Source organism: Rhodnius prolixus, unplaced genomic scaffold (assembly GCF_049639745.1).
Source record: "Rhodnius prolixus isolate KJV_2025 unplaced genomic scaffold, Rpr scaffold_22, whole genome shotgun sequence".
NCBI classification, from domain to species: domain Eukaryota; kingdom Metazoa; phylum Arthropoda; class Insecta; order Hemiptera; family Reduviidae; genus Rhodnius; species Rhodnius prolixus.
In genome coordinates this window covers 641,303-668,175 of record NW_027411617.1, presented here as the reverse complement: position 1 = coordinate 668,175, position 26,873 = coordinate 641,303, and the positions used below count along the sequence as shown (strand labels likewise).

At 32.9% G+C, this 26,873-nt stretch overlaps 2 protein-coding genes across 21 annotated transcripts in view; both read left to right on the top strand.

Moving 5' to 3' along the window:
* Positions 1-14,075, top strand: part of LOC141457520 (CUGBP Elav-like family member 1-A) — a 585,923-nt gene extending 571,848 nt beyond the window's left edge. For 12 of the 19 annotated variants that reach the window (XM_074134647.1, XM_074134641.1, XM_074134650.1 and 9 more), the window contains 3 exons: positions 1,669-1,845; positions 5,765-5,966; positions 11,716-13,261. In XM_074134647.1, coding sequence (XP_073990748.1) covers positions 1,669-1,845; positions 5,765-5,892 — 305 coding nt within the window. In that variant the 3' untranslated portion in view covers positions 5,893-5,966; positions 11,716-13,261. Of the gene's footprint in view, positions 1-1,668; positions 1,846-5,764; positions 5,967-11,715; positions 13,262-13,316; positions 13,446-13,858 lie in introns of those variants that run through there. The other 7 variants (XM_074134646.1, XM_074134645.1, XM_074134644.1 and 4 more) reach the window with 4 other exon arrangements.
* A 5,820-nt stretch (positions 14,076-19,895) lies between these two features.
* Plc21C (Phospholipase C at 21C) overlaps positions 19,896-26,873 on the top strand; it is a 49,078-nt gene continuing 42,100 nt past the window's right edge. The window contains exons 1-3 of one of the 2 annotated variants that reach the window (XM_074134627.1): positions 19,896-20,395; positions 21,240-21,317; positions 25,014-25,082. In XM_074134627.1, coding sequence (XP_073990728.1) covers positions 20,300-20,395; positions 21,240-21,317; positions 25,014-25,082 — 243 coding nt within the window. In that variant the 5' untranslated portion in view covers positions 19,896-20,299. The remainder of the gene's footprint in view (positions 20,396-21,239; positions 21,318-25,013; positions 25,083-26,873) is intronic. The other variant, XM_074134628.1, reaches the window with a different exon arrangement.

Sequence of the window (26,873 nt, the reverse complement as noted above, 5' to 3'; positions counted from 1 at the left end):
TGATAGTTTTTTAAAAGAGAGATAATATTTTGGAATCTGAGTTGTTACTGTTAAGCTACACCAAACTGAAAGTGTGTCAGATACACCCGTCACTGAACGAGGCTTGCATATAGACTAGCTAAAGCAAACTAGCTTTTATAAGTAGGAGATGAGAGAGTTGACATAGGAGATGGTACTGTACAACACTGATTCATTGTAAGAATAATTTTCATCTTTTTAAAAGGTAATAATGAACTTTACATGCCCTAACCGTTACAGTAACTAGTTTCTAAAACTGTAAACTAAGTTCTTCATGAGAATGGTTAGGATTTTAGTAGTTATTATACTTTTAATAACTTTCTGCGAATTATAACTTACATCCTCTCTAAGTTTTGCGAATTTAGATTATAGAAAAATAAAATGTTCACGATTAAAATCGGAGATGGTTACAGTTTGCTGGAAATGGTTCTGGTACCAAACCGTCGCAAACACCGAGTTGGTCCGGACTCCTTGACCACCACCATTCTTTTATGTGGCTACCACACCATCGCTGCAGTCAGATGAAGTCGTGTGGTTGTTGTTACTTGATTTTTACTGACCCTTTTCTTACACCGGCTCCTTTGGAAACCGGGTTTTATCTCTAAATAAATTACAAGAAGTTTTTACTAACGCTTGATTTGTTTTGTTACTTGTTTAATATGGCAGCCAGACGTTCGTCTGTCATTCCAGTTGACGTATGTGAAAATTTTCTCTACGTGAAACTTTCAGTTGGAAATGCAGTTGCTGCACAGCCTCGCCTTTCACATATCTTAGCATCTAGAGTCCTCTGGCATTGTATTTAAAGAAATAGCATGTTCTTTAGTGGTATTAATGAGGAGATGAACCAAATTCGGGACTTATATTTAGAAAACGTGACTGTAGAAATTATTTCATCGCTTTGCAACTTTGCTCGTTTCTTCACGTTAAGGTGTACAAAATTTAGTAAGACAAGTTTCTAAAAATTACACCAGCGATGGCTCAGAAGTTGGCTAAATTTGGTTAGTATCATACCACGGACCTGTCTCGACATGCAGTTGAGTTTCTCCTATGCATTAATCTTAGCCATCTTGGCAATTAGATAAGCAATTCAAATCGTACAGTGTCTGGGCAAAAAGGATTGTTAGACTTTGGACAGAAAATATTGTGCTGTAAAACATTGTAATTTTAGTAGAAAGTAATTGATTAAATCACAAAAAATCTTGCAACAAACAGTACCAGTTTATCTAGTACAGGTAAAATAGTAAAATGCAATTTAGAGCACCTGATTTCCTTGTGGCGTCACCTCCCTTAGCAATCTGTCACCCTGTCTGGACCTCCTCATCCCACTCAAGAGCAGGGCGTCAAGTTCTCAGTTTTTGTTTTCCATTATTTTTAACTTTTTTAATGGGGTAAAAATTAATATTTCCATAGGAATGCCTTAAAGTTTAGTTTAATTTTTTATTTTATTATATTTTCATCTCAAATAAATCTGTCACACATAACATAGCGGATACCAAGAGTGCAATCTTTTTTTTTTCTCGAAGTCTGAGAATAAGAGGAGGGTTAATATTGCAGATAGCAGAATTTGTAATGATAATTTATTTGTTTAAAAGATTAATATTGTAAAAGAAATGTTGGTATCCAGTTGATATGTTGTGATGGGTGTTTTAGCGAGCACCGGACCCGCTGGTAGACAAGTAGAGGGCCCGGAAGGAGCAAATCTGTTCATATACCATCTTCCACAAGAATTCAGTGACAGCGATCTAGCTTCTACCTTTCTACCTTTTGGAAATGTAGTTTCGGCTAAAGTCTTCATTGACAAACAAACAAATTTATCTAAATGTTTCGGTATGTTGTTACTTTTGTCAATTTATTTAAACAAAAAATAATAACTATTGAAAATAATAAAACTAATGACTGAAAAATGTGAGTAGAAATTGAGTGAAAGAGCAATAATTAAAATAGTAAGGAATATGTGAGTGACGAAGAAAACAATGACCTTGAATTAGAAGATTCATTTATCATTTCTTTGTTATTTGAAAATATTCCGTTCTATTTGCTTTTACTTGTCCAGATTATACTGCACATTATCCTAACTTCTTTCTATTTCGCTATTATTGCACTTCCCCTTATTCAAAACTAATTCTACCTGTTTCAACAACTGCAATTTATTTTTTACGAGGCATTCTTTTTTTATTTTATTGGGGAGGTATTTATGTATGTTTTATGTTTTACTTTGTCTCCATAAATTGTTTTTATGTTCATTCTTCTCCTTTGTTTATATGTTTCCTTCTGTGTAATCTTCCTGAATCCCTCCACCAAATTTTCAATTTTTCATCTAAAAATTAAACAAAAGATATTTATTTATATTTTTTTCTATTAATAATTATAGAGTTTCTCCAAAAGAATTATGTATTCCAGTTCATAATCATAGTGTTACAAACAACCACAGCTGATGATAATTAACTGATTGTAGCATGTTATTTAACCTAATGTTATTTTACAAAAACTCATCATAAGACAAAACAAAAATAAATCCTTCCAAACATTCTGATAGATTGGATCACACCCATCTTGCAAAAAATTTTCTCTTCTCCAATTTTCAAAGTAAAGTGAACCGTACTCTTTCTTGTTATGGCATGTTTACAGTACCTGCTACTACTTGTCATATGTAATACATAGTACATCTTTAATGCCGATCTTCCAACTCCGGCTTATTCTCATTCTCGATTTTTTATCTTGAGTTCGGTACGAACAAGTTTAAATCCATCAGTCCATTTCTTCACTGTTAAAAAAAAAATCTAATTCAAATTAACTCAAACTTAAGTTTAATTTTTGTTGGTGGTAATAACCATCAGAAACAAATAATTTTATTGCGACAGGATGTTATAGTTCATCTACTTCTACGTTCTTGGCTCAAATGTCTACAAAAGTAGTATTAAGAGCTCTATTTATTAGATAAACGTAACTACTGGTGAGTACGATTATGTAAAAAGTGTATTTACGTAAAAAAATAATAATACTTAGATATTAGCACCAACTGTATACATCGAACGCCTCCTTGCTGTAGCGTAACGCTAACGCCGGCGACTTGAAAAAAAAGTCAAGAAGAGATGCTATAAGCCTCCATTTCCCACCCGTTTTCTAATGCCTAATCACTTGCTCCTTCCAAAAAATTTCGTTTCTGAAGACCTCTACTTACATTTTTCAATTTATCCTTGAAACATCTTCATCAGGTATATTCTTTAATCAGATCTTTATAAATGAAAACGTTATACCTTTAATTTAATTTGACATGGCAAAACTTAACCTCCTATTTACTGAAATCGAACTTGACTACAATTAGAACATCCGAAAGGATGGTAATTGTTATCAACACTCTTCTAATTCCTTTAGATGTCTACCAACTTCATTTCAGAGCTTAGAGAGGTTTTCTGATAGCTTTAACGAGTCCTTCAAGATCTTTATTGAGAATTGAGAACTTTTAATGTTCTTTAAAAATCTTACTATGGGGCATTTTAGTTTTCAGGTGTACCACAAAGAGGCACTTCTAACGAGAAAAAAAAAAACTACTGATATTAAAAAATCATAATTATGGAGATAGGTTGGTTAGGTTGTGTAAAGGTGTAGTCCAGGACGGATAAGCGTTTCTGAGTGTGTTTCCCCTAACGTTGTTTTGCTGAATTGCTATAATCATAGCTCAGTCTGATCCCTGCTTCCTGTTTTTCTTTCAATCCTTCAATTTGAGCCGATTTGAATAAGAATGTACCGTTGAAATTTAAGATTAATTAGCCAGCTGTCACTCCCTCATTAATATAATAATTGTTTTCTTTGTTTCTGTCTTCAGCTACAGTTATGGCAATTACAATATTTCTGCCAGTGTATATATTTCAAAGATACAAACTAGTTTTGTTTTCTTAATTCTCCAAGTTTCAACAATTAATGTCACTAAATTATGCCTGTTAATTTTCTTCATGCTGATACAAATAAACATTATCATCCAGGATTCTTGGTAATGGTTTAGCAAATATAGATTTTAATTAATCTTTTGATATCTTAGCTGTGAAAGTTTTCTTGGTATCTTAAGAAAGAATATCTTTCGTGTAATCACCCCTGCCATATTTTGCTGATGTAATTTCAGAAATTATATCCTTGTATGTATTGTTTACTAATATGGAATATTTAAGAAAAAAAAATGTCAAATTGTGACCATTTCCCTAAGTTGATTTAAATAGTGCATGATCACATTATAGTTTTGTTCAGTAATTATACAACCATTATAGTGATTATGAATAGTTAAGAAGTTATGCATGCTTACCTACTATGCACAGTGTTCATATTTCCAGGGAGAGAAGATTTTGTGAGCATGCTTTTAAATGAGCGCTATGCTCTCTTATCAGTGTGTGAAATGAGTAAAAATGATTACATGCTCAGATAAACTGCTTTTAGGGCATGAAGTGTGGGCATTTCCTCTTAAATAGTAACGAAACGAATAATTCAGCCCAGCAGAGTGCTTTTTCTGCGATCGTCAATTCGTAACCATTTCAAAAGTTTCATCTGTGATATCATGTTTGTGTTTGATGAACATTCGGAGAGTGTTCTTAACAGAAACTTAAGAGTGGAATTAAAAATTGTCTACACACAGCCAATGCGCTAAAGATGGTTCAAAATCCGAAGCTCGTCAGAATTTTCAAAGACAGACGAATGATTTGTGATATGGTGCAACATTGCGGATCAAACCACGTGAGGCTAGTGTTCAATCTAAAATAGATTCCAAGTATTTCATCCATTGTATTCGATGATTTTTAGATTTTTAGCCCATCATCTAAATCTAATACAGAAATTTAGCTTTTGAAAGAATAATTATCTAAATTCATAATTTTTTGCTTATATTATATTACATAAAAGTAACCAAATTTGCTTTTGTTTTTGAAAATATAGGTGCCCAACTCTGTTTTTGTGAAGAACATGGTCCAAAAAACGAAATTGAAATAATTATTAATTTTATCATTTATTTGTTTAAAAAAAATTCAATAACATTAAACAAGAAATTATTACAAATATTATTAGTTCATTCATTTGTGGAATAGAAATGCAATTTTTTTATCAACTGGAATGTCCATTTTCAATTAATGAATGTATAACAACGGATGAAGTCCTCTTCAAATAGAAGCTGATTTAACTTCATACGTTTAAATGAATGTATAGGTCTAAACAATTATGTAGTCTAGGTATTGGAAACGGTTCTGATGTAGATTTGACTTAATTCCGATGAAGCCAATGGCGGACTTACAGGTGTGTTACAACACTGTGGGGTCTCCACGTCCTAGTTTAAGTTTTTGTTGTGATCTGTGGTTCTATGAAGTTTGAAACATCTTAGATTCCTAAAGTGGTTGCAGGTACTTTGTCACTGTACAGGATTCCTTAAAAAAGACGATTGTGCCTTATAGTGTTATAAATCTGCAGAAATCAATCGTAGTTCGATGGTAGATACTTATTCAGAACTGATTTTAAGTTGGAAATTGATTGCAATAAATTTGTTAAACACAACAATGGCTAAATATCACAATAGGGAAGGCACCGTACAATATCGAGACTTTGTGGCAGCCTAATTTAGACATATGATTGTTATTTAATTTACAATAAATGATCGTTTAAAAGACTAATTCACTCAAGACTGTTAAATTTAAGTTGATTATAGAATTTTTTTATTTCATCTTTCTTTAATAAATAATTTTATATATCTTTTTGATTGTTTTTTGTTTAGGGTTTGTATCATACGACAATTCAATCAGTGCTCAAGCTGCTATACAGAACATGAACGGATTCCAGATTGGTACAAAGAGACTTAAAGTCCAGTTAAAAAGATCCAAGGAGGCATCGCGTCCATATTAGGACAAACTGTTTGTATATTAAGAAATTTAGTTTGAAGTAGAAGATTGAAAAGAACCCAATCAAGCCTTCAAATGGTACTTAGCAACTTTTTTTTTCCATTTCCTTATTATTCGTTTAATAATTAAGAAACTTATCAGTTTTTAAATTTGTTTTCATGTTTTCTGTTGAATGATTTTGATTATCTGAGTTTTGGCCATTATTATGAGTTCTTGTTATGACTACAATATTCTTATTATTATTACTATTATAATCGACTGCAATTTGAGCCACTATGTGATGATGCTGAGAAGAGTAGAATCACATTTTATATTATTTACTATATACTTTGTTTGTTTAAAAAGTTATTAAGGCTGTAACTATATATTTTTAAGACTGTTTTACTTTCTTCTACGCCCTAATAACCTCTTCGTCTCACCCCAAGAAACAAAAAGGACCAAGTCTTTTTTGGGGGCGGGAGGATTATATAAATGTTTGTGGGGAGTATATGTATGCATGTAAGTTCAAACCAGTTTACATTCATACATATATTGAAATATGCTTTCGATGTTAATAAAGAATGTATAGTCATTTAATGTCACTTTATATGTATTTTGGTATTTTTAATTATAGAAAGAATATGAATATATTTGAAAGAACGATTAAAAAAATATATATATATAAACTAACATTTCTTGATGTTAATGTCATATCAAAACTAAAATGGAAAAGTTAAACAAAAATTTATATAAATGTAAGAAAGAGATCAATTAGCAAGCTACAAAACGTCTACATTTATAACATAATGTACATAACTTTATTAATTTTAAAATATAAATTAATATAAATTTTTAAAAAATCAGTCCTGAATTAAAAAAAAGTAGAGAAATTTCTTTTATTCTAGGAAACATCAAATTTGGAAGAGTTATGAATTGATGTTACGACACTCGTAAATAACTCTTATAGAATAAAATTGAAGCTTTGGGTGATATAAACTTTTAAAAATCTAGGATTAATTTAATCCCGGCAGTAATTTATTGATTTACATTGGTTTAGTGTTATAGTTTTATTTGTTCAGCAATCTTGCGTATTGCTAACTTAAATCAAGTGTTTTTAAGTTACCTAATATTTATGAAAATTGAATTCCTCAACGGCCTAATTGTACCTTCTTGTAATTCTCAGTAATCTACAAAGGCTACATATAGTTAACTTATCTTCTCTCAGAATTATTGGATAGAAATAATGATTAGATTTACTGATTGTCCTAACATCTTACAGTCTGACTTTAAATCTGAATTCCTGAGCCATCTCTCTAACTTTAGGCACATTCACAAATTCTTCATTACAGTCAGTCAGTCCATTGAAATACTTGCCCATAGGAGTCATTTTACTATGAACAGGAAGTTTGTGTAGTCGAAATTGGTTTTGAATAGTTTATTTGGTTTGAATAATCTAGTTTAATAGTCTTAAACTAGCCGACTATAAAGTTCAGATTGTACATTTTGTCAGTATATCTCAAATATATGAGCCCTGACTATGGACCTACGAAGTCTGTGCTTTTAGTCGTCCGATTTTAGCACCTGGACTACACACTAGTTTGAGCTGTCCTCCTCATTACTATATTCTTACTTAGAGAAGTACATTTTTAACTTAAAGATGAGTGATAAGATGACTTTCAGAGCCAGCTCAGTAAGAGTCATTTGACTAAATCCAATTGAGCAGACATAAAAGTTCTAGAGTAAATTACACAGAGCAAGTGAAATTTGGGCAGGTTATATGTACTAATTCTAGCCTTAGGAAAGGATTTGGTTCATTTTATAATTTCTTATTGCTTCACGTTTTTTCTCCAAAATGGCCTCAACTCTCTGGGAGAACAGCTACTGTAACAAATTTATTATGGTAAATGTAATATCTCTTAATTGTATAATTAAATTTGCCGTAGATCTTAAGTCCCTGGAGGTGTTAAGGCACATTTTATATCAAAAAGTAGTGTTTTCACTAGTGTGTATAAAAAACTATTTTAGTTGTCTCGATTGAGAATCGGTCCCATCTTCTTTCTCATAGCCAGTTCAACTTGGAACACCCTAAATAATTTAGTCAAGATTTACTGGACAAGCACTATGGGACAAACAAACCACTCACTTTATTTCAGCGTTTCTATTATATTCGTTTATTAATTAAGTTTATTAATACCCTGTTAAGGTTTTAGCAATGGAAGAATGGCACGATTCTCTTTAGCATCTGGTCGTAACTCCGTGAGACTTTGAAGAAATGTTAATAACCAATTTGTGAATAGTGCCTCATTTTGCATTTTACCTACAAATTCTAGATACCCTCTTAACCTGCATTGATATTGAATTACAAAATGTTTCGTTAATGCATAAATACATAAATGTTTAAACTTATTTTTTTATTGTCTTAGTTTATATAAAGAGCTCTTTATTTTAAATTGGTCGTTTTTAATTATATCCAATCAATCACCATTTTAATCTCAATTTTTCAGAACTTAAATTGATCATTTCTTTTTTTTTTTGTCACTATTTTGAAAACCTACAGATCGTTTTCTTTGATTTATTGATGCCATTTCACCATTCTAAAAATTCGAATTTTTTTTTTCTGTATTTGCTATTTGAATTATAAATATTCATTTTTACAAAGGAAATGCAAACGGAAAAAATTATATAGTAATCACGAATGAGAGAAGATAGGCGAAAAATCCTTTACCACTTTTCTAATTATTATAGTTATCCCAGAAGAATCGGTCTAGATTTGATTATTTATTAACATTCTAGATTTGACAAAAAGTTACCCTACTGAATCTACTCTGTGTACTCTAATTGCGTGCCCAATAGTATTGCGTTTACTATTTGGTCTCTTTTTCCCGCTTTTTTAAAAAAATGAATTACTGCCAGGATCTTTAATATTGCGGAGGGCACCTCACTTTTAATAATGATCATGTATAAAGCTAAAACAAATTGAATAGGTGCTACCGTATGACTAGTTTTATAAAATGCCTTATAGCCTTATATTGTATTTAATTAAAAGTATATATATATATATATATATTGTGTTATATATATTATATAAACAGAAAAAAAGAGAAAATAATTAAAGAAAAAAATGTGTGTCATAGTCAAGCAGTTTATGTGTTAGAAGATTTAGTAGATGTACACACACTGCTCACTGTGTCTTGTTGTTAATATGTTGCTGAACAACAGTCTTTTTAAAATACCCTTACTTATAATTATTAGTTTTCACTTTTCATTTGTTTGTTGTTGTTGTTAATGTTTCTTAATCTCACTTTGCTGAATTATCATTTGATCAATACGAAATAGCTCCTGATAACTCTTTACATTTTCTAGAGATACTTTATTTTTCTTAGATTTTATGGAAAATACACTTTACCATTTTACGTAATGTTTAATTCACATTGTAGAGAAAGCAGAAACTCTTTTGTCTGCAGTGCCATCCCTAGACCAGTTGGGTAAATAAGTGTTTCTTGAAGTTCGGGACTGTTCATCATGAAGTAACGTTGGTCAGAACAAACTTTAAATCTACTTCATTTTTCAATCTGCTTCCAACATAAATAATATTATTTGAAATTGATATTGGTTATCAAAAACAAAGTTACCTAGGGAAGACTGCGGGTAAATTGTAAACTATTCTTCATTAAAATTTGTCAAATAACAAGATAATCCAAACTTCTGCATTGAGACATCCGTGGCCAATATTTCAATATGCTGATTAGGAGGTCAGTTTCTGCAATATGACATATTGTAAGGTTTAGTAATAAAACTGATCCTCTGAAGTAATATTGTACGCAGTGTAAGATTATGCGCTTTCCCCCGTCCAATCAGTTCTCCATCACTATTTTTTTAATATTAATATCCACAGTTTTTAGTGAGAAGTACGTTAAACAAAGAGTGTCAAACTAAAAAGCTAACTCGTCCCCGATAAAGAGGGTCTTAGTATGGGGTGCAAAAGAAATAATAATTTAATAATAAGCAAATAATAATTATCTTAAAAGTACAGTTTTATTTCATGAAATTAAAAAATTATGGAATTAATTGCTATCTTCCTTGCACTGGGCTTCGATCACTTTTCTGTTGCCATTTTTTTTTGTTTTTTAATATTGTAAAATGTCGGACATATTTCCATAATTTTTTTTCAAGCTTTTGATGTGGGAGAAATACAGTTTTACAAGAATTAAGGTAAAATCTATGGAATGATTAGATTTTACGAAATTTTGACCAAGGCTTTGTTGAAATGGAAATATTGGATAGGCGCAAAGCTTGCAGGCTGTGAGTTTGATACGCTTTCAGTGAACAGAAGTAAACTTTACAGTAGATTTAGAAATTGTTTCCGCATTGCAATTAATGTCAAGTACAAAAAAACATGGAAGAAGACTAGATGTATAGGCCACTGTCACAGCTGTAGTCTTGTCATTGTAAAACAAGAATAATTAATTAACTAGGATTGGATACTCTCTAGTTTATTTTTATTTTCAATGTTGCTCTCTCCCTCAAAATATGCACTTCACATACTTCCAACAGAGCACGCAGAGTCAGTTATATCCCCAGGGAAAGTTTTTCAGCTTAAACTGTGTGCTCATGAACGCGATTTGATCATCCACAGTTAGAGCCACATCTCTAGTCCTGAAGTGTTTGACTAGACTTGGAAGTTCGGAGAAAGGCTCGTGGGACAACCATAACAGCAAGTTTTTCTTGTGTGAAGAGCCGAACTCTCATCTGCTCAATCCCTTCACACTGACACATTACACTATATGGACTCTTCTTGACCTTGGGAACTCCAATCCCTCCTAAGTCAGCAGTGGCCCGAAAGGGCTTAAATCGCCAGGTTTCTAGCCGATCCATATATAATAACTACGAATTTTTTGTAGGTTTCCAACCGGCATTTAGATAGCAAAGCTCCTTCCCAGCTCATTTCAATTAATTTAAATATTATTTAATCTGTCGTTGGTTCGTTGGGAATCAGAAAAAAAAGAAGATTATTCTCTATGTGCCATATTTATTTATTGAAAGAGAGGTTTAGAGCTACCAGGAGAAATAAAATAATGTATAAGTGTCAAATTTTTTTGTTGTGGATAAATTACAAAATACTTCAGTTTTTTCCGTAATTGTAAGCTTTGTTGAGATCAATATGGCGTATGATACCCCTTCTAAGTTCCCCTCCATTTCATTGTTTGCATTCTTCAAATTGCAACTTCTGAACCATTTAAATCCTGGAAGTTTCTTGTAAAACAATACAATTACTTCTTCTAAAGTAATAACTCCAATATGCTCCAGTTTTCTCAAGGGAAGTGTATCTACATTTTCTGTGGCATTCCTCAACACTCACAGGAACAGCGAGCATCCACTGTACGAACCTTGTTTTCAAGTTCGTTAAGACGTCAAGTGTCTAGGGCTTGCTGCTCAAATATTCCTATCTCATTCCTTGACAGCGCCTAAAAGGAATCGCTTAGAAACTCAGACCACATCCTGAAGGAATACATATCCTTCTGATGGAAGCCTTCTATCTAAAACGTCCATTCCACAAGAGTCTGAAACATTTATGAAGAATCGTGTACATTACTTGTCGGAAGGTATCTAATTATTTGATGTCTACAGAATTATAACATATTTATAAAATTGGAAAAAGGCATTTGCTTAGGTTACAGAATTTAGAGGGAGTTCACCATGTTAGTCACAACACATGGCACAATTACTTTAAACAAATTGAAATGTACAACCTATAAAAGTTAATTTTTTTAAAAAAAGAAAAAGCTTTCTTGTCTGTATATTAAAATTGAAAAAAGAATTATAAAATTTTGTTTTCAATGTTTTATAGTTATTTAATGTAGATAGTGGACGGTAAATCTCTTTACACTGTGTAGTCGGTGGGTGATGTTTCATTCAAATATCGTTTGGAAAGTGAAAATAACGACCAAAACAAGAAGACCAAAGAGGTATTTTATTTTATCCTATAAATATTTTTCAAATTGTCACACAAGAAGCAAAGCCATAGGCTGGGAATAGTTGCATATCTTTTAGTTTCTACCTATATATATATATATATTTATTATTATTTTTTTTTTTAATCTTATATTTTACTATTATTATTATCGTCTTATTTCTAACTAGTTTTGAAACAGCTTCATTCAAGGAGATTTTTTTTTTAGTTTTGTTCATAGTGTTTATAACTTTTTTTTTTCTTTTACTAATGATTTTTTGTTTGTTTTACGTTATGTTCATAAGTAGTCAATTTATTTGTCATTTTTAAATTATGTTAAACATTTTATTTTTTAAAAAGAATTGTTCCTAAAAAATAAAGTTTTTCAAAAAATAAAGTAAAAATGTGATGATTTTATTGGCCAGTAAATTTAGGGTTATTTTTGTTCAAAGCCAATGATTAATTAATGTATAAACTTCTGTAGTATAATATTATAATATGTGTGTGTCTTTATAGATAAATATATATTTAATTTAACAACAGTTACAGAACGATTGGATGAGTGTCACTGATTTGGTCACTAAAATTTGTTGCTGTCATATATTTGAGTTGCATTTTGAAATTAATAAATTTATTATTGAATTTATTAAAAAAATAAGGGCCAATTACCAAATGAAACTGATGTACTTAAAATGAAATGAAGAAAGCAGTGTATAATCACTTTGGTGAGATAATCAGACTCTTGTGTTTTCTAAAACATAGCTCACATTTTAAAAGTACTTGTTTTCCCTGTCAAGTTTATAAATCTGCACTTGTAGTGCAAAAAGGCCTTTGACTTTCATTTTAATTAGCTCTATTTTTTCTAGAATTTTCTTTGTTACACTATTTTACACATATTTGGTTGCTACTTTTACAGATTTTGATTGTAAGGCCATTAGCACAAGGTTGCATGGCAATAACCACTCAGGAAGTTAAAATAGTATCATTTTTAGTTTTTATTATTTTCATTTATTATCTTTTTCATTTTATTTTCTTTTCTTGCTTATTGGAATTCGTAATTGATTAATCAAGCAGTTTTTATTGAGTAAATTTTCAGTTTGACTGGAACACATGTTTCCAATAATTTGTATATAATATGTTCAATTGATAATTGTGTTGGTCGGCCAAATGGTATGTTTAATTCCATCTTACTTACAACAAATTGTTTGTAGACAAGAGAGATCGCAAAACACAATTCTATAATTTGTACCGTAGCCTGCTAAATTACTTTAATATCTTAGATATATTTTTTCTTTTTATTATTGTTGGAAAAAGTATTGGTAAACAGAGAAGTACTTATAGTCCAATTAAACAATTTTCTTTACGAAAAAAATAATTACCAATTTTTCAAAAAAAAAAAAAATGTAATATCTTAGTAGGAATAAAATAACCTATTTTGGGCATATATTTATTATTTTTTGTTTTCCTATCTTGGTTGCCGTTGGCTACCTACATTCCAGACGCAACTTACAATCATGTTTAGTGTGGAAATATTACTTGCTCAACTAGAGGAGCCAGCCCTGAAGAAGAAAATACTGCAATGAAGTCATTGCATTTTTACAAAGATGTCATGCTTAAAGACGCCAGAGGTTGGTATTTCTTGTGGTGAGATTTTGCAACTATTAAGTAGCCTACGTTTTTAGTGACGCTGATTTCCGGACATGGTGTGTGTGGCTTGTCACTGGTTCTACGTGAAGGTAATTCGGAATGCTCGCTGTCAACAAGTGTAGGATTGAGAAGTGTACAAAGACCCTTCTAGTCAAATTTTAAATTTTGCTATCGTATTTAATCCCTATATTATAACTCCTATATTAAATATTATAATATTTAGCAGGAAATGAGACCGTACAGGGCACTGATTGGCATGAAACATTACAAGAATGCACGCCCCCACTCTCAACCGAAAACGCTTTTAAATTAATTTTCCATAGAAAGTGTTACCAATTGCCAGAACCCTTGATGTTAAGGTTATTTATTTTAATAAATATTGTACTTTTTTCAGGAACATTTTAAAGATGAGAAAGTAAGTAGTCATGGAACTTAACAAGTTACTGGAAGTAAAGTCCAAGAAAATAGGAGGTTCTGGATGATGAATTATTAATTTCATCATTTCATTAACATAAAATATGGTTTACGTCTCAAAAGACATTTATTTACACTGTACTCAAGAGTAAAACTGCACTCTACTAACATCACAAAAAATAAAATCATAAAACATTGATCTCGCATTTTAAATTTATATCACAAGATTTGTGATTATAGTAAGTGCGGATTAAGGGAAGAGCTGACCGTACAAAATACATGGATGGATAGAACGAATATAAGCAGCAATAGGGCTCTGTAACGTCTGAGGCTTAGATTATCATCCCAACTGGGCCTTAGATTATCACCCCAGCATAGTTTGCTATTATTTTTTTCTAACAAATAAAAAGTAGCTATTTCCTTCTAGGTAGAGTAGTTCGGGATTCGAAGGGGGATTTCCCCCTTACATCTCCATAGCCACTAGACCAATAACCTATTAATAACAGTATTACTAACATTGTACATATAAGTACTATAATACATAACAATGGCTTTAATCATACTTGTATCATGAATTTTCATCTCAAACAATATGCTCGTGTGAAATGTATAATATTTTTTAGCTGAAAGAACCGAAATTAGCCTTGTAAACATATCCGGATCTTCTTGGAGTCATCATCAAATTATATGAATTAGTTTTAGCTCCAATATGTGATGCAAATTTTATATCTAGCTCCAACTTTAAATAATATAATAAGAAACGACTCTTGATATTTGTTAAATAATTAGTGAGTGGATAGTCTGTAACAAAGTAAACTTTCACAATTATCTTCCTAAAATTACGATTTGAAATATTGTTCTGTTAAGTTACTTTCCAATGGAACCTTTTTTGGTCATATTTGGAACTCCTACGAAACTTTTAAGGTATTGATGATATTTTTTAGCTGAAAGAACCGAAATTAGCCTTGATGAAAATAGATAAATATTATTAGATATTTCTATTTAGCCTGTTTACTTAATAATGATGACATTGCAATAGGCCCATAGATGTTAATAGGCTGTTTTACATATGGACTTCAGACATCTACTTAGGCATACATCAAACTATCTATTATGCATTCGCCATAATCAAGAAGTGCCCCTGAAGTTAATCTAGCCGCTCCACACATAATAATGTGAAAAGTAGTGGGCCCATTTGAATTAAAAACTATAATTTGGGTTAAAAAAATAAATACAGCAGAATAATCTTCGAGAATCATTGCAGCTTTCTGCGTGTAGCGCAAATTCCGCTTCACATTGCTTTCTACTATCTTCGATGACCATTCCATTGCACGAAACTACCAGAAGAACTTCCTCAAATTTTTGAAGGTAGTAATACCCGTAGATCATCTGTGAGTGACTGTTTTTTATCAGTCACAACATGGGAAAAAAAGTGATTTAGGGGGACTGCAGTGCCCATAATCATTGCCTTGCTTGCTTCTTTGTCAATCAAGACTGTATTCAGATGATTTTTGGTGAATATCGAGGTGCGGTCTTGAATAAAAACAACTTTTTTGCTTTATACCAACGTTTCGGTAATTTTTACTACCTTCTTCAGGGTCTGTACAAAAGGAATATTACACTAATATAGATAAAATTGTTTTTTCCAGCCCTATTGTTTTCACCCCTCCCTTACCTCTATATAAACCCGCTTTTCCGTGAATTCCTTAACAGTTATGATGATATACTCGTAGCTCTACATTGAACTTCACAAACTTTTTTTTATAATGTAAGTCTTTCCAAATTATATTTATCTATTTAAATTTTGTGTTTTAGAAATAATTTTTATTTATTTATTTTTATTTTTTCCATTTTATCTATATTAGTGTAATATTCCTTTTGTACAGACCCTGAATAAGGTAGTAAAAATTACCGAAACGTTGGTATAAAGCAAAAAAGTTGTTTTTATTCAAGACCTCACCTCGATATTCACCAAAAATCATCTATCAACAACGGTCGAAAAAAAACAAAAATCACTGTATTCAGAGTGAATGATCGCACTACTTCATCAGTAATCACTGCAATGGTCCACAGAGTTGTAGCTCGGTCGTCTAGAAACACCTGCCTGCGTTTGTTATAGGGCAACCGTTCTTGAAAATTTTTGGCCAACAACTTAGATTTTATGGGCACGGAGACTTTTTACTTAATTATTTGTTAAGATACACTGTATGTTACTCAAAGACTGTACTAAATTTCAGCTTTCTACAATTATTTTGAATATGAGTTTTTAATTTTCTTGTTATTCACCTTCTTGTTTCTGAAATGGAAACAATAATTATTTTTTTGTCCCATTGACGAATATTTTTCACATTAAGTAAAAATTATTGGGTTATTGGAAACAGTGTCAGACAAACTAGATTCGGAGAGAAAACTGAAAAAAATAAAATAAAGAAAGCCATTCAGAGAATTGCCCAGCAGGTGTTGGTGTCTAGTGGCCAACATTGCAATCACTGTCCTTAAGCCAAGTTGGGATTCAACAAATTAAAAAAATAAATGATTATAATTCAAAGCAACTTCAGGCAAATCACAAAAGTTTAATTATTTTAAATTCATTTTTTTGTCAGCGCATGTGACAAATACTTGTATTTAACACTTTAAATCTATCCAACTCACAAAAGTAGCTGAAGCTGTAAATCTATTTTGATTTAAACCATACCACAACTACCATATCAACCATATCCACCATACCAACACCAGTATGGTATAACTGACAATTTTTATACTGGAAAAATTATTTTTGAAAATTGATAATATAATAATGAGTTTTTCACTTGTTTTAAACATAACTTTTCCAGAATGATAAATGCAAGATAATCCATAATAATGTGTGAATACGTTCAGGTTTTTCTCAAACAATTCTCAAAGTTCTTAGTTATTCTTAACCTTACACTTTCCAATTATACCGAATTTTTTCCTCAAGTTATACAGATCAATGCGAATATAATCTATATAAAAATGTTAGAGAAAGTAGTCGGAGTTAGTTGTGTTAAAATCTTAAAAAGTGAAAATCCAAAGTGATGTGCAACTTTAGATTAAAAAATTTTCTTTTAACTCAGAATCAGTTTAATCCTCCTTAATATTATTGTACATACCTATTAGAATATATTGTCGTTGGTTGCAAAACTCTGAAAACAAAGTTTATAGGGAATTGTCCTCATTGTATGAACCAGAAGACTGCATAACGGTATCTTTCATTACGGTGAACGATATATTAAAAATTAGAGAATATTTAGAAATTATACCGATAACTAAATAATCTTGGCCTAAGGCGGGGTGGACGTCTCATAAGTTATTGAATAAATGAAAGAATATGAGAAGTGGGATTAAGAATACTTATTATGAAAAAAGAGAGAGAAAAAAAATAATAGAGAAAAATAATTCTCGAAAGCTGAAATTTTTGTGCAATCTCTGAGTAACATAGAGGGTATCTTAAAAAATAATAAAGTAAAAAGTCTCCGTGCCCTTGCCACGTCTTTCGGTGATACCGACTGTGTCATTAAATGTCAATCAAGATAAAACCTGGAAGATTTTGAGCACTCCCAGAGCAGAGTTTAGGACAAAGTCCTGGTTTGCCACAGCTGTGTAGAAGCTGGATTAACGGCTTCACCAAAGAAGTCTGCTCCCTCTCTTTCTCACAAGTGTCCACACTATATTTTTATTGAAAAATGTTCCAAATTAAATACGTAAGTCTACTTTTGCCAAGTTTTTTAAAAAATGTTCCTGTTGTTTTCGAGATAATATGAAAAAAAAAATAATAATAGTTTTTTTTTTTCATATTATCTCGAAAACAACAGGAACATTTTTTTTAAAAAACTAACTTTTAAAAAAAAAAAAAATAATAGTTCTTAGGGAAGGGATTAGCTATGAGGTTAGCATACTGGACTCCCACGCGGAGGTCCCGGGTTCGAATCCAGCAGCTGACCCTTAGATTTTCTCTTCCTAGGAGCTTCTTACAGTTCACTGTCCGGTGATGGACAGTGTTGTCTGTAACGAGAGAACACTGTCCGGAGGCCGGCAGTGCACTGGAAAAAGCTCCGGGCGCTAATGACCTCAGCTGTTGATGCGCCAAAAAAAAAAAAAAATAATAATAGTTCTTCCTGTTTAATTTCCGCAGCTTCGTTACCATCCGGTCCTTAGAAGGTAGACCACGAAATATGAAGTTTGAGTTATCTGCAATAGGATGAAAAATTAATGCCAGTTTCGGTCATTATAAACTTTATTCTGCCGAGCTTTCGACCTAGGGACTAGGTCATCTTCAGGGCTGTGGAACATATTTATAGTGGGTTAACAATTATATTACCACTTAATTATATTACAATGGATATGTATAATGTAACGAAAATTTACAAAAATATTTACCTAATTTACAATATACTGTTTTACATCATTAGAGGGTTGGTGTGTCTTCTGTCTTGTCTGTTAATGGACTAAATGTGATCGGTCGTGCGTCCACCCTCACTTGGACTACTAAGCTCCCAGTCTGAGATCTGAGGGTGGCGCGATCACTTGTGCTAATTAACAAGGTGAGGGTATAGACACTCCACATCTACCGGCCAAATCTCCCCCCCCCCATCTTCCAGCCCAGGAGATAGCTTCTTTTATTTCTTCAGCAACTATCCGGGGTATCTATGAAGGTCCATACTCAAAACTTTTTCTATGTACTGGGCATGAAGTTCAAAAGTATACACAAAAAGAGAATTTAGTCCCGTCTCCAAGAGTAATATATACGAAGGAGTATAATTACGAAGCTGAAACAACTTCCTAACAAAGAACCCTTTCAACGCGCTCAAACTCTTCTAACCCCACTCATTAAAAACCTGTAATTTTGAGCTTAAGTTTACTGGGGGTCACTGATCAATCTTTTTCACACAACGTGGAAAGCCAGTTTAGAAGACCACCTCTTTCAGGAAGTGGGGTTTGTAACGATAATTGAGAAGCAAATGTTACTCCCAAATACATTTACTGGTTAACAGTATTTATTTTCCGTGCTCTTTAAAACCTCCTTTCATTGATCCAAGGCGACCGCCATTTCGGAATATCATGATTTTTGATTTTTTCAAATTAACCACAAGATTCCATTTCTCACAGTACTGTTCCACTTTCCAGTATGCTGAAGGCCCTGGGGATTTCTAGCGATCAAGACAAAGTCGTCGGCGTAAAGTAGGGCTTTGATTAATTCATTTCCCACATTTACTCCAAACTCAAGTTTATCTATAATATCGTTAATATATAATGAAAACAATAGTGGACCTAGGTAGGGAAGGGATTATCTATGCGGTTAGCGTATTGGGTTCCCACGCGGAGGTCCCGGGTTCGAATCCAGCTACTGGACCTTAGATTTTCTCTTGCTAGGGAGCTTCTTACAGCTCACTGGCCGTGATGAAGAGTGTTGTCTGTAACGTTAGGACACTGTCCGGAGAGCGCCAATAACCTCAGATACTGACGCGCGTTAAATCATATTTTTAAAAAATGGACTTAGAAGACACCCTAGCCTCACGCCACTTTTCACTCCAAACGACTCGGATTTTCCGCCAGGTGCCAAGATAGAAGAGACAGATCCAAAGTAGATATTGCTCAGCACGTCACAAATCGAAAAGAAACGCCAGCATTAAGTAATTTTAAATAGAGGGCCTCTCGATTAATAGATTCAAATTCGGCTCTCAGCTCAACGAAAAATGCATATATATAATGATAATATATCCGAAAGAAGGCCATTGAATAATTTACCAATTCAATTTAGAAAAGATAACCCTCTATAACTATAATTGATCATATATTTCAAAAATTGTATTACTACTTATATCCTCAAATTATGTTGAAGGGTTTTAAGTTAGTAGGCGCTTTTTTCCAATTAATTACGCGCGATCCTACTAGTTTCTACCACCGTCACCAGAAGTTATCAACTGGTTGTAGTTGCTGTAACAGGTTATGCTAGCGAGGATACGTACGGCACATGCGCAACGAGGTTGGCTTGCAGAGCGAGGCCGAGTGCCATAGTTGAGGCACCAAGCAGTGCGGTCGCGCGGTGCTGAGAGTACTGTTGTGGTGTGGAGCTCCACGTAACCTTAAATATGCTGCTGATGTTCAAGTGCACAAACAGGGCACAGGGCTCACTAGGGGAAGGCAGCTAAGACCCTCCCCTTGTCTCCCTTCCCCATGTGATTTATGTATATACATAATTTGGTCTATATTACACAAGTGCTGGCAGGAGAGCATATTAACTTGTGACATGTTGTTAAAGGTTGTGCCTAGATTTAAGGTTCAGTTCAGCAATTTTTATAAGCTATGATCTCAAAATGCAAAAGACAAGCCGCTTTGGAGTAGAAGGCTCCCATGATCACTATCGGATCTGAGAAAAAAGTAAATATCTAGCAGCTGAACAATGTCCACCTCTAAAGCACCCCTGGCGGTCCAATTAAAAACGCTAGATGTTCATAAGAGCTTATTGGAAGGAGAGAAATTCATAAAATGGGATGAGGTGAGCAACCAATACCTGTTATCATAGTTTATATTTTTATATGAGGTAGGGTTAACTGTTCGATTGTGCTGGGACCCTTTTCTCACATTATTACCTACCTGTTGAAGCTTTTAATTTTGCATGTGTAGGAGAAGTTGCCCACACCTTATTTTGTCAAGGCTTTTCTAGTTGGATTCACTTGTTGATTTCACAACTAAACAAAATCCACATTTAATTTAATATTCGTGAAATAGTATGCAGGAACTCTGCATTAGAGGACTAACTACATCTAATATTTTGTTAGATAATTAGCTAAGAATAAGAAATATTTTGGCTATTTCGTTGAACCTCTATTGAGACTTAGATTATCATGGGATCCTATTTTTAATTTACTTCTTTCTTTTAATAAATAGTACAAGTAAAGAAAATGAATAAAAAGTTTTGTAAATGTTGAACCACTTGGTTTGTACATATTTTTAGTACTAGAGTTTTTCTTCTAAATTTGTTTTGTCTAAATATAAGATCTATTCTATTAGCCACTTTAAACCGTGCTATTTTATACTAATTAATTAATGTAAAGGTAATTGCGGTTGCTTGCAAATTTACTCATATATTCATTTTTAGGCGAATGAAAGAAGGTGTTCCCCTGTTTCTTTGAAATATATCATACTATGGCCTGAATGTTTTTTTTTTGTATCTTTTAGGAACAATTTTGCCCTACACTGTGGCTTACTAGGTTAAAGTATAAACAGAAACAGGTCATTCGCGTCGATAATTTGTGGAGAAGAGTAGTTTTGGAAAAGAAAATACATTTAATTCATAAAAAAAACATTATCGCTTTAACTCACTGTTTTTTGTTTTTTAGGATTCAGTTTCAGGAACTCCGGTTACCTTGCGAGTTGACGAAAATGGGTTTTATCTGTACTGGGTGGACCAAAATAAGGTTAGTACGACAAAAAACAAAATAAAACTACAGAGATTACTTACTAGAGTTAAAAAGGTAAATTGAAGTACTTTTAATTTAATTCCTTTTTTATGAAATCCGATTTTTTGTTTTTAAAGTAGATTCTGGAAATTCAGTGTTATATTTCTGGCGAATGAAATTTTTAAAAATAAAAAAGTAAAAAAAAAAATGGGAGATTTGTAGAATTGATAAGATATCGGTTTGTTTACTTCCGTATGTTTAAGTTTGCAGAGTCAATTATACTTGCAGTCAAGAGCCTTTTGGAATCATAAGACAATGACCACTGCCAAAGATAAATTGCCGGCCCTTAAGTGGGGATTTTTAAAGTACCGGAAATATCGTATCTCCCCTTTCACATTTGACAATTTCAGATATTTTAGCTGTTTTATGCAATATTTACCTCTATTCTTGATAATTTTGTAAAATGAATAAATTATAAATAGCCCAAGTGTTCGTTTGCCAGACAATTAGCGATAGTATTTGAACCCCATGAGAACGTGCTGGTCCAAATTATTATTGATGAAACTTAAAGAATCTTATGTACTTTCTCTAACTTTATTACTCGCCTCAGAGGTTAAATCACCATCAGCATCAGCAAGCTTCCTTTTCATTGCATAATATGTTTTGTTTACTTTCCAATAGGCTAAAAATTTTCGGTAATAAATTATTTTAAAAACCCGCAGTCTATACAACTAGCCCCTCTTACCGCCCCACTACATACTCCCCTTCCTTAATTAGTTTACTTTTACTAATAAACTACCAATCATTCAAAATCCTCATTTTCTCCCTTATCCATCAGTTTGGCTTCCTTCATTACTCCACTATACATATCTGTACCACCAAATGACTATGGAATAGCCATTGCTATAAAAAAAAAATGGAGAAACTTCAGCATTCTACGATGTGGAACACAAGTTTTCGATAAAGAATGCCTTCCATGAATGTATAAATTTAAATAGTCGCTTCCATTTCTTACTATCTAATTTTAGTCAATCTTCCTGACTGGCATTTTTGCCTGAGAGAGAGAAGGAAGTGCTATTCATACTCTCTGTTATCAAGGTGTCCCACAAGGAGAAGTATTAATGCCCCAATTCATACTCTAACTACACAATTGGCATTTAATCTTCCAAAATGGAAGCGCTCAGTAGTCAATTTAATTTAACACCACTCTTAGAGAAAATGTTGCACGCTATCTTGCACTACTTTTTAGTTGTCGTCTAAACTTTAACCCTCATATTAGCTTTAAGCTACTAAATTGATTGTTATGATGATTTCTAGAAAGAAAACACAACTATAATCTCTCTCCCTATGATTCTGATATAAAGGACCTTTGCGGTGAAATTTGTGGTCATTATGTGCAGCATAAAAAGATTTTAACTGCGACTATTACTGTCGCATAATTCTGTGCAACTGAATTCTCGCTTTCTCGAACTTTGTAAACGCATTTTCGCCCAAGGGACTTCACTTCTTGCAAATTCTGAGCCGGTCATTTTCTCCGGCTTTTCCGCTCAGAGGGTATTTATCTGTCTTGCCAGTTTTCTACTTGATTTAATGGCTTGCAAAGTAAGGGATTCGTCGGGATTAGTAATGTTAATGGAAGATTTAATGTTAAAGCAACAAAAGTATTCCGCATGTTATTCCCGTGCGATGTGGAAGCCATTGCTAGAATCCAGTTCTTCAAGGCGTTAGAAATGGTTGTTTTGCAACTGTGTTTTCAAAAGTTTTTTTTTTTTTTTTAATACAGGGGTCAATGTGTCGAGAAACATTTAAAAAGAAATTAATGAATTCGGAATCAACAAAGAGATTAGCATCAAGCTCTGTGCCAAGAGATTGATTCGATTTTTTTTATTAGGCTTGCAACTTGATTCCTTTGACAGAACTGAAGAATATACAGACAGCGAAGCATCATGTAAAGCTTTCATATTTACAGTTTTAATTAAGTTTCCACTTAAGAGGACTTAACCGTTCTGCAATGGCTAAAAAGCAATTGGTCATTGGCGATGACAATTTATCTTCTTATCTTCTAACAGATTAGAGATTAGGCAAATTTTGTGGGATATTGTTTAATTTTAAGCAATGTCACACATAACAGATAAGTAGAAGCGACTGGCAGCTTTTTCATACCGATAAAATATTTTATTAAAAATGCTATTTTTTGTTCAGTTGCTATTTGCTATTTATTTATGTTTGACAATAAAAATGTAAAACTATTAGCCTGAGGCGCTGCCACCCCTTGCAACTCTTTCTTACACCTCTATTTAGCCCCAGATCATTTACTAATTTCTTTGCCCCGATTGAAATGAATCAGATTTGTTTTTGTACATTAAAAACAATATCCCCAGATTATTTTTTGCATACGCCACTGCTCCTTTAAAATTCAATTCCTCAACGGTTTCTGTGAGTATAGCTTAAATAGAACACTTTACTATCACTTACCTTTTCTACTTATTTTGAAGGGCATTTCATAATGCTCCAGGGAATCACGCTCTTGCCTACCTTTGAAAGGTGTCTATATCCGCCTCTCCGAGAACCATCAACTTAACCTCTTACACTTACTGCTGGTGTGCTTCAAGTCTTTAAGAGAGTGAAAAATTATTAGGTATCTAATCATCGGTAACAAATTCTTAGCACACTAGATATTGTTTGCACAAGCGCCGCTAAAGTATCTCCCGATACCTTGCGCTGGTGGTTATGTAAAATTGTCCAGTCATTCTCAGGAGCATTTAGAAGGAATGTAAGTGGTCAAGCTTTAAAGAAACTTAAACGGATTTATTAAGAGCATTTGAAATTTTATTTCCCCAGATGGCTTTATAATCAATACTTGAAAAGCGCATATTTCCTTATTTTACCAGAAAAATATGTAATTCTTCATTCACCAAAACACTACATGGAGGACATTGAGTAAAAGTTTGTTCCAGCGACGATGGTTTGCACAATAGGTGCCAGTTCCATCGCAACTTTCTCATTCTCTGTCAGCTGTCGCTGTCAGACTAACAAGCCCAACATAATGATCGAGTTCGCTAGACACTACGCCACCCGCAAGCAATGGTGACCTCAAGTAGTAATTATTTGGGGCATCAGTGACTACATTATTGAGTTTGAAATTATGTTCTTACGATTGCGCTTATAATTAATTGATGCTAGTAAAGATATCTAATGTACTGAGTGCCCAACATGAAAGAAGACGTGAGTAACAGTAAAAAGCGTGAATCGCTTGCTGAGAGCGAACCGTCGCCTTGTTGCCTTTGCATTCAAAGGTTACATTTCGTGCACTTATTCACTTACAATGACGGTACCTTTGAGTAGGCTTACCATAATTACGAAGAGGACCGGGACGCAGAGGAGGAAGAGGCTCATTTTCGTTTTGCTTTTCGCTTAATTTGTGTTTTTCATATTTGAAATGCAATCAAAATTATTAAGAACTGAAAACATATTAATAAATGGGCGCGGGGGAACGATCGGCCGGGGTGTCGGTGTTGTTCAAGTTTGACCGGGACGCCGGGACAGAGAACTCAAACCGGGACCATCCCGGTCAAACCGGAACGTATGGTAAGCCTACCTTTGAGGCCTCTCACCACAATTTCCAACTAAACCAGTTAAAACAATTTTTTTTTTTAAATTACAAATTATTATTTTTGTTTTCTTGGTAAAATAATTTTACTTATTTATTTTTAGGAAATGGATCTACTTGATATTGCTACCATTAGGGATTGCAGGACCGGAAAACAGGCCAAAATTCCAAAGGTAAGATTTTATTACTTTTCATAATAACAAATTTTTTATGTGCTGCGACCGTACTTACTCTAAGCAATGTCGTATAATGACCTCTCATAAAATTATAAAATTTAATTCTGGGATTGATTGCGAGTATATTCTGACTTTATTAACATTTGCAATCTGCCAGCCAAGTCAGGCGATTTCCTCCTGAAACTAAATGCAATCATAAATTATTCATTCGATCTGTGAAAATTGGATAATGAAACATAGGACATGATATTTCATTGCTAAGAATTAAATTTACAATTACGAATGAAACAGAAATTCACTAAGTTTTGTTGGCGATGTCTCTTAATGTCAAGTCCCTCTCTTTCTCGCTTTGGGGTCCGCAAGACCGTTTTTGTACCTCGTTGCGGAAAAGTTATGGTACAAGATCAAGAGCACCGAATTCCATGATCTGGTGGAGAAATGTGGAAAAGATATCACTCAGAACTTTATTTTCGCCTGGCAAGTGCTCGCCATTCATACAGCTCTACAATGTTTGGTTGCCTTTTTAATCAATACTTTGGAAGGTTTAGTCTTTATTCATTTATAAGACTCAGTTTCCACTCGGTAGTATTGTCCTTCAAATCTTCAGTATTTCTGATTTCACTTTTGATTTACTTATAAAATGATTCGAGGATACAAAGGCCTCGCTCGCGGGATGTGGTGTTTACATTTTTTCCAATACAACACCTGTTTATTTCCCTGCAATTATACGATATACTGATATCTTTAACCTGTGGGTTTGCACTGCACATCTCATAAATTATAAACATGAATTTAAAAAAGTAGTGAGGTTTATAGTGTGTATCTTGGATTTGAAATTATATACATGAAAAAATTAAAAAGAAAGAAACAAGTAGGCTTTAATTTGAATAAAAATGGCGAGTAACTTCTTTATTACCTATTGGCAGACTTAAGAAAAAATTTACAGGTTGATTTTTCGAAAGTTTTACTCTTCTGTTTTATCAGGGAACTTGACGCAGCAAATGTTGATTATGTTTTAATACGAGAATATTGTCTGCGGTAAAAGGTTTATCACCTTTTTGCTTAGCATCAGTTTTGTAAGATTCATGCCTAACAAGATATTTTTCTCTAAAGTTATTGAGATTAGCAGATCAGCGATAAGGAACAAATCCTCTTTCCACCCTTTTCAAAATGGACACCGCTGACATGGTCAAATTCCCTTAAAAACGTTTCAGTGGTGGTTATCGACATAATTCTTCGTGTCAATCCTAACCTCAGCCAAATCTATTTTGAAAATTAGATAGAATTCTCTGACTTAAGATAACTGGTATTTGTAAAAATGGTGTGGAATATGGAATTTGTAACAGCTCATAATCATTAAAGAATAAATATTGCTGAACTGGCTTTAATCTTTTCGACTTAAGATTTTACGGCTAAAATTTGGATGAGACTAAAATACTTGTTTTCCCAGAGCGGTTGTCTTTACCTTAAGACCCGCTTGCATTGTTGCTATTTTGGCACTACCTTAATTTTTTTATTTATTTCTTTTAAAGAACTTTGCTAAAAACAGATATCAACCAAAAAATGAAACAGTAAATTTTTAAAATTTCTTTTAACTCAACTTATTCTCAAATCCTCCCTTGATGAGTATGAACATTACAATGAAATTCTCACATATTTCTTCGAAACTTACAAAAAGGAATTGCAGGGGAATCTCCTGCACTTAAAAGAAGCCGCATGCGACAGTGACCTCAGATTATGATGCGCCTTAAATTAAAAAATAAAAAATAATAATGGACTTCAAACGAA